We start from the raw sequence: 16,986 nt of genomic DNA on the forward strand, positions 1-16,986 counted from the left end.
CATTAGATTTAAACCTTTGACTATTTTCACCCGTTAGATTATATTATTAAACAAATAACTCACTCAACCCTAGGAGGCCCACATCATCCTAACCGTACATTTTTTTTTCATCAAAGAAGCCGAAAACCTAATAGCATAATAGCACCAATAGCTTGATACTATTAATAGTATTCCAGCCTAGGTCATATAAATAGAGTTCGGCTATGATGTTTGTAAAAGTACCAAGCACTTGGTGCTTGGAAATTTTTTACCGAAATCTATGTCTTTGATTATTTTCAATCGTTAGATTATACTATTCAACCAACCAACCACCCACTCAACCCTAGGAGGCTCACATCATCCTAACCGCACATCCCTTAATCCAATGGCCAAAAATCTACAAGAACCAATAACTTGGTACTTTTAAAAGCATAGGAGCTCAATTCTCTCTCTCTCTCTCTCTCTCTCTCTCTCTCTCTCTATATATATATATATATATAGTTGAGCTAGAATACTATCGGTAGCAAACGGGCTATGTTACCATCCATTTGTTTTCAATGATCGAGACTCCAAATTGATGATCGACACCATTGAATATGACGCATACCGCTTGAAGCATCTAGAAATCAAATTTCATACTTTTTCAATATCGTTCTCTTGTCCATCAAGTGGACACAACAATGAACTGGTAAAAATGAATATCCTTTAAAAGTGATGATAGGAGTTTTGTAATCAAGATTAAGAGTCTAGATCTTGTTTTAAATAGTTTAAGAAAATTTTTAATCAAAATTCAATTGATTTAGATATCTTTACACCGTTAAACGAGAAACGTCTCATATCGACCGTTAAAATTATAAATTTTGAAACTCTTTAATCATTAAGCCAATGATGTCGAAAAGACTTGAAATTTGGTTTCTAGATACTTCAAGTGGTATGGATCATGTTCAACGGTGCCAATCGTCGATTTGGAAGCTCCATCATCGAAAACAAATGGGTGACAACGAAGTCTGTTTGGTACCTTCTAGTTCACCTATATATTATAGGCTAGGGCTACTATACTCTTATGAGTATAAAGCCCTTCGTATTCATAAGTTGTTTTCGATGATGAGGCTTCCGAATCGACGATCCACTCCGTTAAATATGATCTAAAATATTTGAAACTTCTAAAAAATAAATTTCGTAATTTTTCGAAATCATAATAAAAAGTCTATCAAGCGGGCATAAAATGAACGGCCAAAATCGAACGACGTCCTAAAAATAGATGATCGGATCCTTCAATTTAAGATCGGAGTTATTGATTTTTATCTAGGTAGTGAATAGAATTTTTCAATCAAACATTCAATCTATTCCGATTCTTTTTTACCATTAAACTAGCAAGTATCCCATAGCGGCCGTTAAAAATTGTCAATTTTGTGAGTTTTTGATCGTAAGGTAAATGATATCGAAAAATTATGAAATTTGATTTCTAGAAGTTTTAAATGTTCTAGATTATGTTTAACGGTATGGATCGTCGATTTGGAAGCTCTATCATCGAAAATGACTTATGAGTACGAGAGCGATCGTACTCATAAGAGTATAGCAGTCGGACTCTAATATATATATATATATATATATAGAGAGAGAGAGAGAGAGAGAGAGAGATAAGCACAATGAAAAAGAAAAAGAAAGGAAAAAAAAAAAACCTTGGTAAAAAAGGATGGAAATAACTGCTTTTGTTGCAAATATTGCGCGGTCACATTGTTGCCTTGTTGATTCTTTGCATATCTTATTCTCTGAGCTTTTCAGGTTTATGCTATATAGATTGAATATCCCTTCCGGCGGACAGAGATTGAAGCAGTAATCTGAGTCTACATTCCTGCTATATTTTTCAGTTTACTATGTTTTTTTTTCTTTTTTCTTTTTTCTTTTTTTTTTTTCATGTTTGGACCATTTCAATGCTTCTATAATGCAGCTCGTAGCGACGGATAAAGCAAAATTTGATTGATCTATATATTATATGCAGGCGCGGAATATGCAGGAAAGGGGATGGAAGCCTCGCTGGTTTGCAAAAGATAAAGGAAGCGACACATACCGCTACATTGGCGGTTACTGGGAAGATCGGGAAAAGGGCCAGTGGGACGGTTGCCCTGACATATTCGGCCAAATTCCCACTGATCCCTTGTTAACTGACTAGTGGTGGTTTGCAAACTTAGATCATCATGTCTCTAGGTCTTTTCTTTTCTGTCCTTTTTTTTTATTAGGATTATCTAGCTTTACTTGTTTTCTCTCTTTCTCTGATGCTCGCCATTTTCGAGCAACCAAAGTGCCTTCTATGCTTGTAAACAAAGAAGATAGTATTTCTCAAATGTTATTATTCTCTTATACAAAATAATAGAAAGAGTTCTCATTCCAAACGCAGCATAATCTACCTATTCTATCTTTATTATCTATACAATAACATTAAAGGGCGAGCCATTAACCGTTTTGTGCCTTCTCCTTGATTTCGGATGTGGCCCCCCATCGACTATTTTCCCCCCTCTCACCCATCTGACGCGTGGGCCCCGTCTTCTTGATTTCGGATGTGACCCCTCGGTACTCTCTCTTCTTCCTGGCGCCTCGGCTCCCCTGTACTTTTCCTGCTGTGCTCTCCTGATTCTTATATTCCCTGTAGGTTCCATTTAATTAAAGAGCGAACCCTTAACCATTTTGGATGTGGGACCCCCATCGACCATTTTTTCTCTCTCTCACCCCTCTGAGGCGTGGGTCCTCTCAGGTGGTGTTTCCTCTCCCTTCTTCTTGGCGGCTTGGCTTCCCCTACTTTTCCTACTGTGCTACTCCGAGGCTTCTCTTCTCTCGCTATGTTTCTCCTTCTGCTTACTCCTATGTTTCTCGTACGGTTTGTGCCCTCTTCGGCGCATTAATGGCGCCGCTCAGCTGCAGCTTGCCGGGAGAATGCTCTTTTTTTTTCACCGTACGTCTGTATTTACCGCAGATCTGGGCATTTAATGCCGTTATCAAACAGCCGGTTCCTCGGAAATTGATCCGTTTTGTGCCGTACGCCCATATCTACCTCAGATCTGGGCATTTAATGTTCGCTGCAGGGCCGTCGCTTCCCGGAGATAGGTGACCCTCGGCGTCGTATAGCCTCCCATCACGGCGCGGCGTAGCTGTCGCAACAGCACACTGCGCCGCTCGGCCGCGACGCCCTGCCTCCCCTCTCCTCTCTCTTCTTTTGCTTCGTTTCACACTGGTTTATATATGTGCTCCCTTGGTTGATAAGTCCCTTGCCTACTTTCTTCCGAACTTGCAAACTAGTTTGCTATCTTTGTTGTTCTTCTTCGGCTACTTCCTTTTCTCTTCTCATGTTGTCTGGTATTTGGATTTTTATGTTGCTTGGATGGTTGGATGCCTAATGGTTCCTGTGTTTTTATGGTTCGTCTGAAAGTTTTTTCTAGGTTTTAAAATTTTTTTGTGTTCTCTCAGTTTTTCTTATTCTCTTCTATTTTTTTGCAGCTTCTTTTCTTCTTTCGGGCTTTTTTTGCAAATAGCCCCCTTACAATTTTTTTTTTTAAATAGTCCTGTCCAAAATTTATTTGCAAAAATGGCCCTGACCCTGCCACGCAAGCGCCAAGTCAGCGCCACGTGGGCGGGGCTGGGGCCAGGTGTTTAAGTTGAACACGGTGAACCATTCACCGTGTCACCGTGTTCAAATACGGTGAATGGTTCACCGTGTCCAATGTATTATACACACCCAGGTTTGGGTGGCTATAATACATAGGACACGGTGAATGGTTCACCGTATAAGATATGGATCCCGAGGATCTAAAAAGTAATTAACACCTAGAGGGGGGTGAATAGGTGTAAAAACGGCAAACTCAAAAATCTCGATGCAAATAAAACGAAATAGCGGAAAAGAAAACAGCACACCGAGAATTTAACGTGGGAAAACTCCAAATCGGAGTGAAAAATCCACGGGACCAATCACGCAAAGAAAATCCACTAAGAAAATATGAGTACTAGTGATTTTGACCAAAACACACGACTCAATTTACCAACTTCCCGTAGATGATGATCTTCGCCGGTCCTCGATCGATAAGAATCCTCCAATCGATCTCACTGCAACTCCTTGCAGCGTCAACGCCTCAACTCCTTGAAGCGTCCACCGAATCCTCGGCTACACGTGAACTCCACACGTCGAATCTCCTTCCGGAGCTTGTAGAATTGAAGATTTGTGGTGATTAAGCTTTAGAATCCCATAAGCTATGAGGATCTACCTTTAATCAAACATCTACTTGATTCTCGTATGATTTCTTGAGTAAAAACAAAGAATCAAGTCGATTGTTGATTGTTAGAAACTTGTTATTAGAATCAAACCATAAGAACAAGAATAACTAGTTTCTAGGGTTTAGAATCAGTAAAAATTCAAAGCCTTACCTCTTTAGATGACCCTCATAGCTTATTTATATGTTTAGAAGACTTAGAAATAGACTAGAATTGTAAAAAGTCCTTTTTAAAAACCTGTGTCGTCCCCAGAGACCGGACTTCTCGAGGAGACCGGTCTGTGAGAGACCGGTCTCTCAAGTGAGGAACCGGTCCCTCGCTGCGTGACCAAAATCACAACGTTCGGGAACCGGTCTCTCATCTCAGGGAACCGGTTGCATCAAAACTCACGCAGTGAGGACCTTAGGGGAACCGGTCTCTTGAACTCAGAGACCGGTCCCAGAACACAGAAAAGTTCAGTAAAGTAGTTTTAAAGCCATCTAAGCCTTCTGAACTTATTCTAATTAGGTATCTTCACCACAAATGATCTTTTCTCCATACCTTAAGTGTCGAGCTTTCCGAATGAGTCTTTATTCTTCAATTTGAATCTTTTCTTCAAAACTTCTGCGATCAACTCTTCAAGACTCCAACCAACTTTACGAAATTCGCCAACCTATAAAATTCTTAACACACCGTGTCCAATACACGATGAACTGTTCACTGCGTTTAGACACGGTGAACCATTCATCGTGTCCTATTCTAATACCCCAGCCGTGTCCAATGTATACACACCCAAGTCTGGGTGTCTACACTACATGGACACGGTGAATAGTTCACTGTGTCCAATCAGTTTAGACACGGCAAACCATTCACCGTGTCCTATACTAAAACCCCATACAACTCTGGGGTATTTGTATTGGACACGGTGAATGGTTCACCATGTCCAGACACGGTGAACCATTCACCATGTTCTCTTTGAATACAACCCCCGAGCTGTCTTCCTTTTCCTCCCCGAGCTGTCTTCCTCTTTCTCTCTCTCTCTCTCTCTCTCTCTCTCTGGCCGACGCTGCCCGCCGCGCGCCCTTCGCTGCCGCCGCCCTTTGTTGCCCGAGGTAGCTCCCCACTCCTTATTATCCCTCTAGCCCTAGAAGCCCCCACCCCCCACCTCTCTCTCTCTCCTCTCTCTCTTCTCTCTCTCTCTCTTTCTCTGTGCCACCCGGCCGCCGCCGCGCGACGCCGGCCCTCATCACCCGTCCGAGAACACCCCCCACCCCGCTTGCTCTCTCTAACCGCTCTAGCTCTTCTCTCATTTCACTGTGGCGCCCCCCCCCCCCACACAGTGGCTTCTCTCTGTGAGAAGCCTCTGTGAGACCCCTTCTCACAGTGGATTCTCACTGTGAGAAGCCAATGTGAGTCCCACAGAGGCTTCTCATAGTGAGAAGCCTTTGTGAGGCCTCTCACAGGCAACCCCCCCCCTCACAGTGGCTTCTCTCTGTGAGACGCCTCTGTGAGTCTCACAGAGGCTTCTCACAGTGAGAAGCCTTTGTGAGGCCTCTCACTGTGCAAACCCCCCTCTCAGAGTCCTCTCACTGATTGTTCTCGGTGTCTTTGTCACAAGTCAATCCTTAGCTCTTAATTGGCAAAGTAGTCGCGCCGACCGTGTTTGTACAATGGTAATAGCATCTCTTACCTTCTCTTTTGTTGTATGTTAGAAATGTGGTATGTCTTGAGTTTAATATTTTTGTACATTTTATTTTATTACTTTAGAACTCTATATCTGGCGATTTTGTTCCTTTCGATATCCATTGGGATGGAAATTTTGTCGAGAACAATAATGTACCACGATATATTGGTGGCGGTAAAGAATTGGTTGCGGTCCGACGCAATATCTCATTTCGGGATTTAGAGATGAAAATATACAATGTTACTAATTATGATCGAGTGGAAGACCGTCTACGCATCACGGTGAAATGTCCAATGGGAGGCGAATGGGAATTAGTTAACATATCAAATGACAATACACTATCTGGCGATATGAGTATTTTTCCGTTCCATGGATGTATAAAATTATTCGTGGAGAAAGATGTGTTGACGACAAACCACCGTCCAAATACCGTTTATCAAATGGAAATGCGTCGTAGTCGCAATGATCAAAGGAATTACGTCAATCGTGAACAAGTTCGTACATCAAGGTATAAAGTAATGATCTTTATAAATCGTTTTCGTGATTTCTCAATTAGTTTAGGTGTGCGAAATTAATAACTTTGTCTTGTAAGTGTTACAGAGAGTTTGGAGTCCCATCTCTGCCAGTTAGTGCAGCATTGCCATATGCTATGATGGATCCGTCTCCGTTGGTTGATCAAAATGAGTGGTAGGTGATTGTATGATTTAGTTACATGAAAAATCAATGTGAATAGTTAATCTTATATATCTTTACAGATCTACTGTCCCTCCTTATTCAAGTGAAGATCCATCATCTTATGTTCATGAATGGATGGATTGGGAAGTCAGAACCACTATCCTTCCTTATCAAAATGAAGGTCCATCATCTAGTGTTCATGAATGGCCGACTTGGGAAGTAAGAAGTACTATCCCTCCTTATCTAGATGCAGGTCCAGGACCATCTAGTGTTCATGAATGGCCGACTTGGGAAATAAGAAATACTATCCCTTCTTATCAAAATGAAGGTCCATCATCTAGTGTTCATGAATGGCCGGCTTGGGAAGTAAGAAATACTATCCCTCCTTATCTAGATGCAGGTCCAGGACCATCTAGTGTTCATGAATGACCGACTTGGGAAATAAGAAATACTATCCCTTCTTATCAAAATGAAGGTCCATCATCTAGTGTTCATGAATGGCCGGCTTGGGAAGTAAGAAATACTATCCCTCCTTATCTAGATGCAGGTCCAGGACCATCTAGTGTTCATGAATGACCGACTTGGGAAATAAGAAATACTATCCCTTCTTATCAAAATGAAGGTCCATCATCTAGTGTTCATGAATGGCCGGCTTGGGAAGTAAGAAATACTATCCCTCCTTATCAAAATGAAGGTCCATCATCTACTCATCGTGAATGGACCAATCGGGACGTGACTACAACTGATAATGAGGACGTAATTCGAAGTGATGAGGAGTATGTTAGTGAAACTGATGAAGAGGATCAAGGGCGAATTGATGCTGATTCTAGTGATGACGAGGAGTCCTTTGTTGCGTGTTCTTTGGATCCTGATCATGACGGTGGCTTGAATGCCCTCGCATGCGCCATTCGAGATGAAGGTGTTGAATGGATTGAAAACTCAAATGCCAACAACGAAGATGTACCGGACCCGGTGGAATTCGTGGAATTTGAAGATCAACGACAACGGTTTGTCCTGGGTAATGAATTAATTAATCAAAGCGTTGTTGATGCATATAGTGAACAAAATATTGATCAGGGTCCTCCAAGTGATGAAGCATGGGCTAATCGGACTTTTTCTGATAAATCATCGCTAGTAAGGGCCTTGGACGCTTGGCACATTGCACATAATGTGCAGCTTAAAGTTGTTAAGTCAAATACAACTAGATATACTGTGCGATGTGTGGTCGATTCTTGCCCTTGGAGATTACATGCCTCTCAACCGAAAGGTAGTTCATTTTTTAAAGTAAAGACTTATAAAGGTCCGCACACTTGTTTGGTTCCAATTCTAAATACAAGACATCGAAACTGCACATCATCTTTCATATGTCAATTTATACTACCTACACTGAAGGCAAGGCTTACAATGAGTCCGATGGAAATTCAAGCTCGAGTTCAGAGCGAGTTACACGTTAGCATATCATATAGCAAGGCTTGGCGGGCACAGAATAAAGCACTACAAATTATATACGGTAGTTGGGAGCAATCATACTGCGACCTTCCTCGATACTTCTCTATGTTGGAATCAACAAATCCAGGAACTATTACAAAGATTGAGTATATTAGTGTGGCGAGCAATACGAGAATGTTTTCACGAGCCTTTTGGGCTTTTGGACCGTCGATTCATGGTTGGGAGTATTGCCGGCCATTACTTAGTATCGATGCTACTCATCTGTATGGGAAATACGGAGGCCACGCATTAATTGCCACAGGTGTCGATGCGAATGGTGGTTTATTTCCGCTAGCTTTCGCAATTTGTGAGGGGGAGAATGGCTCGAGTTGGGAGTGGTTTTTAAGTTGCCTAAGAAGGTATATAACAAGATCTCGAGTTATTACACTAATTTCAGATCGTTTTAAAGGCCTAGCGAACCTCGTTGCACTTGTATTCCCACCATCTGAAGGTCATGCTCATCGATGGTGTTTGCGACATATGAAGGCCAATATGAATATTCATTTCAAAGGAAAACACTTACTTAAAATTTTTTATCGAATTGGGAGTGCTTCAGAAGAACGGCAATATTACGCATTAAAGGAAGAATTGAAGGCTATGGATGAAGAAGCTTGGCGTTGGGTTGACAATCTTCATAACGATAGGACATACTGGGCTAAAGCTTTTGATGGTGGTCGACGATTTGGTATTATGACAACTAACCGATCGGAAAGTTTAAATGGGGTGTTGAGGGGAGTTCGCGCCTTACCAATTACAGCTTTTGTGATGCAACGTTTCATCGAGTGGTTGAATTTTTCCTAAAACATCAGGCGGAGGGCGCTGCAATGTCTACGCAATTTGTATCGACTGTTGAAAACACCATCAATAGCCAGATGAGAAGTGCTAGAGTATATACAGTTTGACGATTCGGATTTCACGAGTTCGACATACTTACTGGCGGGGATGATGCATACCAAGTGATTATCAATGGAAGCAGTTCTACATGTTCATGTTTGTGTTTGCAACTCACAGGAATCCCTTGTTCACACATTTTGTCATGTTGTAGTTCTTCACACATGAACATAGATTATTATGGTTTATGTTCTCCTTGGTATACTGTCGTATCCTATACGACATGTAAGGCTTATGAATCGCAATTCCACCCGGTTCCTGATCGTCGTTATTGGATCGCGTCATATGAATCCCCTATACTGCCACGCGGGAGAAGGAAAAAGGGACGACCCAGATCTACGCGTATCCGTAATATTATGGACGAAGCCGCTGGGAATAGGAGGGGCAAGTGTAGGATCAATACCACACTAGCTTTTCTAGGTTTCATAACAAACATGGCTTAATAATCAAAGTTCTCGCGTCATATGAATCCCCTATATAGCTTTTCTAGGTTTCATAACAAACATGGCTTAAAAATCAAAAAACCTATGTCAAATCCCTCTTAGGATCAATACCATCATCCTTAACAAAAGAACAGTGTATAAATACCTTGGATTTTCTTGCTGTTGCATTTCTTCTCACCTCCACTTCCATCTTGCTCCAAACCCCTCTAAATATGTAGTACACTGGACCTTTACAAATTGCGAGGTTCGAGTGACTGGATGTGTTTCGAGCTTTTCCACACTTAGTGGAGGGTCGTAGAATGTTTTTCGACCTAAAAAGTTCGAAAACCTGAATTCTTGACGAGTCCTGAGAGTTTTCACTCTCGGGGACCGGTCCCTGAAAGGAGAGACCGGTCCCCCAGTGAGCAGTGTTGCGGCAGCCCTGAGGCAACCGGTCCCTGACGGGCGAGACCGGTCCCCGAGCGCGTCTACGAAGTGAAAGACCGGTCCCGCGCAGGAAGAGACCGGTTCCCGAACGTTGGTTTCTCGGGTTCGCAGCGAGAGACCGGTCCCTGCTGGGGAGAGACCGGTCCCTCTGGGCGAAAACTGCCCATACCGGGCTGTTGCAATATTAGATTTTTGAGGGACCTAGTTGGATTTTGTTACAATAGAGGGTCTATATGACCCATCCACTCTCTCTTCTCCTCATTTCTCTTCTCTCAACTCTCTCTACACCCTTGATAGAGAAGAAGAAGAAGAAGGAGAAGGGGAAGAAGGAGGGAAGAAGAAGAAGTTTGAGAGCTACTAGTGGACTTGGAGCATCTTCCTCACCCTATCTTCTTCCTTGGTGCTTGGTGCTTGGACTTGGAGCTTGCAAGAGAGAAGATCTTCACCCTTTGAGCTTGGATTGAAGCTTCTTAGAGGTTGGTAGCCCTTTCTCTCCATCTAGACTTTGGATTTGAGGTTTTCTTGTGTTGGAACCCTAGAATGAGATTTTAGGGTTGATTTTGGGGCTTTTTGATCTAGGGCTTTTGGAGCTTGATCACTTGGATTAGAGCCTTCCTTTGGGTTGGATTGGAAGGGATTTAGCTCTCTTTTGGAGCTTAGGAAGAGATTTTGCACTAGAGGTGAGTTTTGACCCTATTTTTGAGATGGTTAATGTTTGATCCTATAGTTGATCGTAATGCCCGTGTATCTCTTCGCTCAATACTTTTAGGGTATTTTGAGACTCGTGGACAACTCCGTTCGGCGAATCGAAGGAGCACGCGACGGTTCGGTGGGTTTGACCTAGCCACACAATGAGAAAATCTCATTGTTGATGATTTAAGTGTTATAAAATGAAAAAGCATGCATATTCTTATTATATGTATTTATTGTGAATTTTAGAATGCTTAAAATGTCTATGTTGCATATAGTAAAATTTTGGGCCTCTATGTAGTAGAGAGCATGCATGTGTGATATAGCATTCTGGTTGAGATTTGAAACTAAGATCCCTATTATGAAAATGAACCTTGCTTTCATGCATTTAGCTTATTTGCCAATTGTGACATTAGGGATTTTTGGAAGCCTAGAGAGGCTGGAGGACTTAGACTATTTGAGAGATTGGGCCAATGTCATAAAGAGGCATTGGGCCCGGGCTAAAGTGAACCTTACAAGTATTGTTTTAATTGGAATATGGAACATGAATTGGGCATGATTAGTTGTGATGCTTAGGTGTCATAAAGAGGCACTAAGCAAGTGTGTGCGTCGGAGCGTCACTTTGAGACTTTAGACTAGATCCTTGGGATGCTAGTGACCTTGCCATGTGAGAGGCATGAGAGTAGAGTACTTGAGACTTTGACCTTGCTTGTTTGCCATTTGTGCTCATTCGCACATGCTTGTGAGGGTCGCTCCCTACAAGCCGGCACTCCGGAGTTAGCCTACGCGACTTATGTTCGCTCGTGCGGTATTGAGAAGCCTACGGGGTCGAGTGGGACAGATACATTCCAAGAGTAGGGATGTCGGGCTACCACAGGCACTTAGGCGGCACAAGCTGGATTACCCTTGGTAGGTCCTTAATTGGAAATGGAAATCGACACGGTGTTAAGAATGAATAATCACTGCGAGATAGGCTTAGTAGTTGGGTTACTTGACACGCTCATGACATAGCATTGGGATATACATATAGTATACTTACCTGTTTCATTCATTATGTCATAGTATACTGGGTTGCATGATAGAGCTCATTCTTTATGCATGACATCTTGGACAGTAGCGTTTACTTGTAGCCATCGGACGTACTTGTTTATGATAGCGTAGATGTACATCATATTTACATCATGCTTACTTGAGACATAGTAATATAGCATTTCATATATGCTTTCTTTCAGCAGTTATTGTACTCGCTCTTTATTGCTTATTATTATTGTCGTTACTTACCCTTTTCTTTTGGGGCCTAGTGGTGCATTGAGCTGAGGTCAGTAATTGCCCACTGGGAACTATAAATTATAGTTTTCACGCTCTCTGTTTTGTATTTTCTTTCAGAGCCTTCCACGCCGGGAGAGGCTAGGGACCGAGGGAAGGGCGTGGCTTCGAGCTAGCTCTTCAGCGAGTAATGAGTCGCTAGGTGGTCTACCTCTCGATGTTTTTATTTTGTGAGAGGTTGAGAGTTGTACCCGTATATATGTATAGAGACCACCTTTCTTTTGGATCTTGGTATTTCTTTTAAGGAGTTAGTATTGTATCACCTTATGCTTTACTTTCTTTGTTTAGTTATATTTCTTTTACTCTGGTTTAGATGATAGAACTTTTTACTCGCTCTGATATCATTAGTTGTTATTATTTTATTCGTTCTATTTCTTGCTTTTACTTCCGCTTTATTGTAGACGCCTTATATGTCACATCTACACGTTGGACTGAATGTAGATAACGCCACTTCATTGGAGTTGCAAGTGCGGGAGAGATGGCTTTGTTATGCAGATGTCCTCCAGGGAAGTCAGAGAATCCATGAGGACAATACGTTTCGCAAATTGCTCAACGTAGGCCGCGCGCGACTGTTGGACAGCCAAGTACGGCAGAAAAGTGTATGCTGGATCAAACTGGTTCCAACAATACCGCCGTGCGACCGCAGCACTTGGGGTTCAGTGGTCAGTGTGACTAGTTGAGACTATTGTGTTGTTCTGCAACTAGTCTTCTGCGCTAGCTCGGAGGATTAGACCCGACTTGGAATCCGGCAGTTGAAGCCCCTACATTGGGACCGTATGAGGTTTGGATGCGGTAAGTCCGGGTCGGTAGCGTATGACTCGCTCGTACGCCAAACTATCGCGGGTGTTACACAATGTGTTTCATGATATCCGTCCTGCGGAAGTATATCCACGACCCGGCTCATATTTTGGACGTACGCCTTTGGAGCTGGGGTGATGCAGCTTTGGAGGAGCAACTTTGCGGATTTTTGGCTCGGCGAAGCAGTAAAGAGATATTGCGGACACCGCTGACCATTACACCCTACAGCGTGAAGCGTGTTGTAGGAGCAACCACGATAGCGTTCGCCTGACTATCGTGGCGACACATGGTGATAGCGCATTGAGGGACCGCCCTAGATCACCCTCTTTTTTTCAATGGAGGCTAGTGGGGTACTTGTCATCTTGTCGAGTTCGTCTGTGGACGAAACTCCCTTTTCAGGATGGGTCCAGTGAATGTAGTACATTGGACCTTGCAATTGCGATGTGTTTCGAAGTGACTGGATGTTGGTTTCGAGCCTTTTCCATACGTTAATGTGGTGAAGCGGTTCATAGCTATTTTTGACCAAAAGTTCGAAACCTGAATCTTGACGAGTCCTGAGAGTTTTCACTCTCGTGGACCAGTCCCTGAAGGGAAAGACCGGTCCCCCAGTGAGCAGTGTTGCGGGCAGCCTCGGAGGCTACCCGGTCCCTGGTGGGCGAGACGGTCCCGAGCGCGTCTACGAAGTGAGAGATCTGTCCGCGCGAGGGTGAGAGAGATCGGTTCATACCGAACGTTGGTTCTCGCGGCGTACGTTCGCCCAGTGAGAGACCACGTCCCTGACTGGGGGATGAGACCGGTTCGGCCTTCTGCGTGCGAAAAATGCCAGACCTGGGCTAGTTGCAACATGTGGATTTTGTGAGCGATCCCTAAGTTGATTGTTACAATAGAGGGGTCTATATGAGCATCACTCTTCTCTTCATCCCATTTCTCTCTCTCTAACTCTTCTACACCCTTGATAGAGAAGAAGAAGAAGGAAGGAAGGGAAAAAGAAGATATAGACCCTGGAAGAGGAATAAAAGTGTGAGGCTATAGATTGGTACTTGGGCCATGCTTCTTCCAAACTATCTTTTCTTGGTGCTATTGGTGTCTTGACCTTGATGTGCAAAGTAGCAAGATCTTCACCCTTGAGCTTTGGATTGTAAGTTTTTAGAGAGGTTGGATCTAAGGCTTTCTCCTCTAGACTCTTGCTTGAGGGCTTTTCTTGTTTTGGCCCTAGAATGAGATTTAGCTGTTGATTTGGGGCTTTTTGATTGGTAGGCTTTGGTGAGCTTGCATTCACTTGGATTAGAGCCTTTCTTTTGGGTTAGGATTGGAGAGAGAATTTAGCTCTCTTTTGGAGTTTTAGAAGAGATTTTGCACTTAGAGGTGATTTTTCACCTCGGTGTTTTTGAGGATGATGGTTAAATTTGATCGTATAGTGATCGTAATTAATGCCGTGTATCTGCGCTCAATACTTTTAGGGTATTTTGAGACTCCGGTGGACAACTGCCGTCGGCGAATCGAAGCGAGCAACGCGACGCGTTTGATGGGTTTGACCTAGCAAACACAATGAGAAATCTCATGTTTGATGATTTATATATTATAAAGATGAATAAGCTGCATATTCTAGTTCATAATATGATATTTAGTTGTGAATTTTTAGAATGCTTAAAATGTCTATGTTGCATTAAGTAAAATTTTGGGTCCTATGTAGTAGAGAGCATGCATGTGTGAATATTGCATCTAGGCGTGATGCATTTAGACAACTGCATAGATCCCCTATTGATGAAATGAACCTTGGCTTTCATATGCATTTAGTCTTATTGCTCAATTGTGATCATTGGGTTTTTGAACCCTTATGAGAGGCTGGGAGATACTTCAGGGATTATTTGTATTGATGATTTGGGTCAATGCTCGATAAACGGCGAAAGGCGCATGGTAGCCCCGCCGGCTAACGGAGGCTGAACCTTACGTAGTATTGTTTTAATGGAATATGGAACATGAATTGGGCATGATGTGTGTTGATGCGTACGACGGTGGGTGTCAAAAGAGGCACGTAAGCAAGTGTGATGCGTTGGAGGTCCTGGACTTTAGATAGATCCTGTGGGATGCTAGGAGCCTTGCCATGTGAGAGGCATTGAGAGGTAGAGTACATTGAGACTTTGGACCTTGCTTGTTTGCCATTTGTGCTCATTCGCAGATGCTTGTGAGGCGCGCTCCCTACAAGCGCACTCCGATGGTTCGCCTACGCGACTGTATGTTGCTCGTCGTGCGGGTATTGAAGAAGCCTACGGGGTTGAGTGGGAACGCACATTCAAGACGTAGGATGTCGGGTACCCGGCACTTTAGGCGGCACACGCGGTGGCTCCCTTTGGTAGGTCCTTAATTGGAAAATTGGAAATCGACACAGTGTTAAGAATTAATAGTATATTCCAAGATTGACTTACAGTCGGGATATCACAAGTTGAAGATCAGACCTGAGGATGTGTCGAAGACGGCTTTTAGAACATGGTATGGACATTATGAGTTTACTGTTATGCCGTTTGGCCTTACTAATGCCCCGGCAGTTTTTATGGATTTAATGAACCGTGTTTTCAAGCCTTACTTAGACAGGTTTGTCGTGGTGTTCATCGACGACATTTTGGTCTATTCCCGAAGTGATGCAGATCATGAGGAACACTTGAGACTTGTACTTCAAGTGCTTCGGAAAAAGAAGCTCTATGCCAAGTTGAAAAAGTGTGAATTTTGGCTTAGAGAGGTGGCGTTTTTGGGCCATTTGGTTTCAGGATCAGGCATAGCCGTGGACCCGAGGAAAATAGAAGCTATCAAGGATTGGCCAAGGCCGACGAGCGTGACCGAGATAAGGAGCTTCATTGGTTTGGCCGGCTACTACCGACGGTTTGTTGAGGGGTTTGCAAAGTTATCTACTCCCCTCACGAGACTCACGCATAAAGGCACTAAGTTCATTTGGAATGATGCGTGTGAAAGGAGCTTCCAAGAGTTGAAGCAGAGATTGACGACCGCCCCGATCCTTACCTTGCCGACTGCTGGAGCGGGGTATGTGATTTATAGTGATACTTCCTTTAATGGATTGGGCTGTGTTTTAATGCAGGACGGGAAAGTGATCGCGTATGCATCTCGCCAATTGAAGGAATATGAAAGAAACTATCCTACCCATGACTTGGAATTGGTGGACGTAGTCTTTGCATTGAAGCTATGGCGCCATTATCTCTACGGTGAGCGATGCGAAGAATATACGGATCATAAGAGCTTAAAGTATTTATTCACCTAGAAGGAGTTGAACTTGAGGCAGCGCAGATGATTGGAGCTACTCAAGGATTATGATTTGACGATACTTTACCACCCCGGCAAGGCTAACGTGGTGGCTGATGCGCTAAGTAGGAAATCGACGGAAAACTTAGCGATGCTTGTGGTTACTCAACCGCCATTGATCGAGCAGATGAAGCGGTTAGAGTTGGAGGTGGTGGCTCCTGATACACCTTTGAGACTGATGACTTTGGTGGTGCAACCTACACTTATAGAAAGGATTAAAGAAAAGCAAGCTTCCGACTCGGAGTTGCAAAAGATTCGAACTAAGATAGTTGATGGTTGCACCGGTGACTTCACTTTAGACGGTGATGGATTGATGCATTTCCGCGGACGACTTTGTGTACCGGCGGACTTGAACATTAAAGAGGACATTCTTCAAGAAGCACACCAAGCACCGTATGCTATACATCCGGGAGGCACCAAGATGTACAAGGACTTGAAGTTGCTGTATTGGTGGCCCGGGATGAAGAAGGATGTTGGTGAGTTTGTTGCCAGATGCTTAACTTGTCAACAGGTGAAGGCTGAGCACCGAGTTCTTGCGGGAAAGTTGCAGAGCCTACCGATTCCAGTGTGGAAATGGAAAAAGATCACCATGGACTTCGTGATGGGACTGCCTCGCTCACAGGCCGGGCATGACGCTATTTGGGTGATCGTGGATAGGTTGACGAAATCAGCACATTTCATACCTATCCACACTACTTGGACTGGTGAGAGACTCGCATAGGTATACTTGGATAAGATTGTGCGATTACACGGGGTACCTACTTCTATAGTATCGGATTGAGACCCCCGTTTTGTATCCCATTTTTGGAGGAGCTTACAGGATGCTTTGGGTACGCGCTTGGATTTCAGCACTGCTTTCCACCCCCAGAGCGATGGGCAGTCAGAGCGTACTATACAGACCCTCGAGGACATGCTTCGAGCCTGTGTGATTGACTTCTAGGGAGGATGGTCGCAGCATCTACCGATGGCAGAGTTTGCTTATAACAACAGTTATCAAGCAAGCATCAAGATGGCACCGTTCGAGGCACTCTATGG

The 16,986-nt window shown here is 43.5% G+C and overlaps 2 protein-coding genes across 2 annotated transcripts in view; both read left to right on the forward strand.

The window, feature by feature from the left end:
• The window catches only part of LOC109707904 (oxysterol-binding protein-related protein 1C-like), a 41,848-nt gene extending 39,469 nt beyond the window's left edge, over window positions 1–2,379 (forward strand). Inside the window, exon 9 of the mRNA XM_020229442.1 lies at window positions 1,982–2,379. Within this exon, the coding sequence (XP_020085031.1) occupies window positions 1,982–2,152 (171 nt within the window). The 3' untranslated portion in view covers window positions 2,153–2,379. The remainder of the gene's footprint in view (window positions 1–1,981) is intronic.
• Window positions 5,911–6,990, forward strand: LOC109709487. The gene is made up of 2 exons (XM_020231749.1): window positions 5,911–6,410; window positions 6,503–6,990. The coding sequence occupies exons 1-2, from the start codon at window positions 6,127–6,129 to the stop codon at window positions 6,591–6,593; spliced, it is 375 nt and encodes a 124-aa protein (XP_020087338.1). The 5' UTR covers window positions 5,911–6,126; the 3' UTR covers window positions 6,594–6,990.

Source organism: Ananas comosus, linkage group 1, assembly GCF_001540865.1.
Source record: "Ananas comosus cultivar F153 linkage group 1, ASM154086v1, whole genome shotgun sequence".
NCBI lineage: Eukaryota > Viridiplantae > Streptophyta > Magnoliopsida > Poales > Bromeliaceae > Ananas > Ananas comosus.

Bases quoted from the DNA above. Each gene is read 5' to 3' on its own strand.
- LOC109709487 (XM_020231749.1), top strand. From the start codon at position 6,127: ATGAAAATATACAATGTTACTAATTATGATCGAGTGGAAGACCGTCTA. The intron at 6,411-6,502 runs GTATAAAGTAAT...TAAGTGTTACAG, and splicing joins GAACAAGTTCGTACATCAAG to AGAGTTTGGAGTCCCATCTC.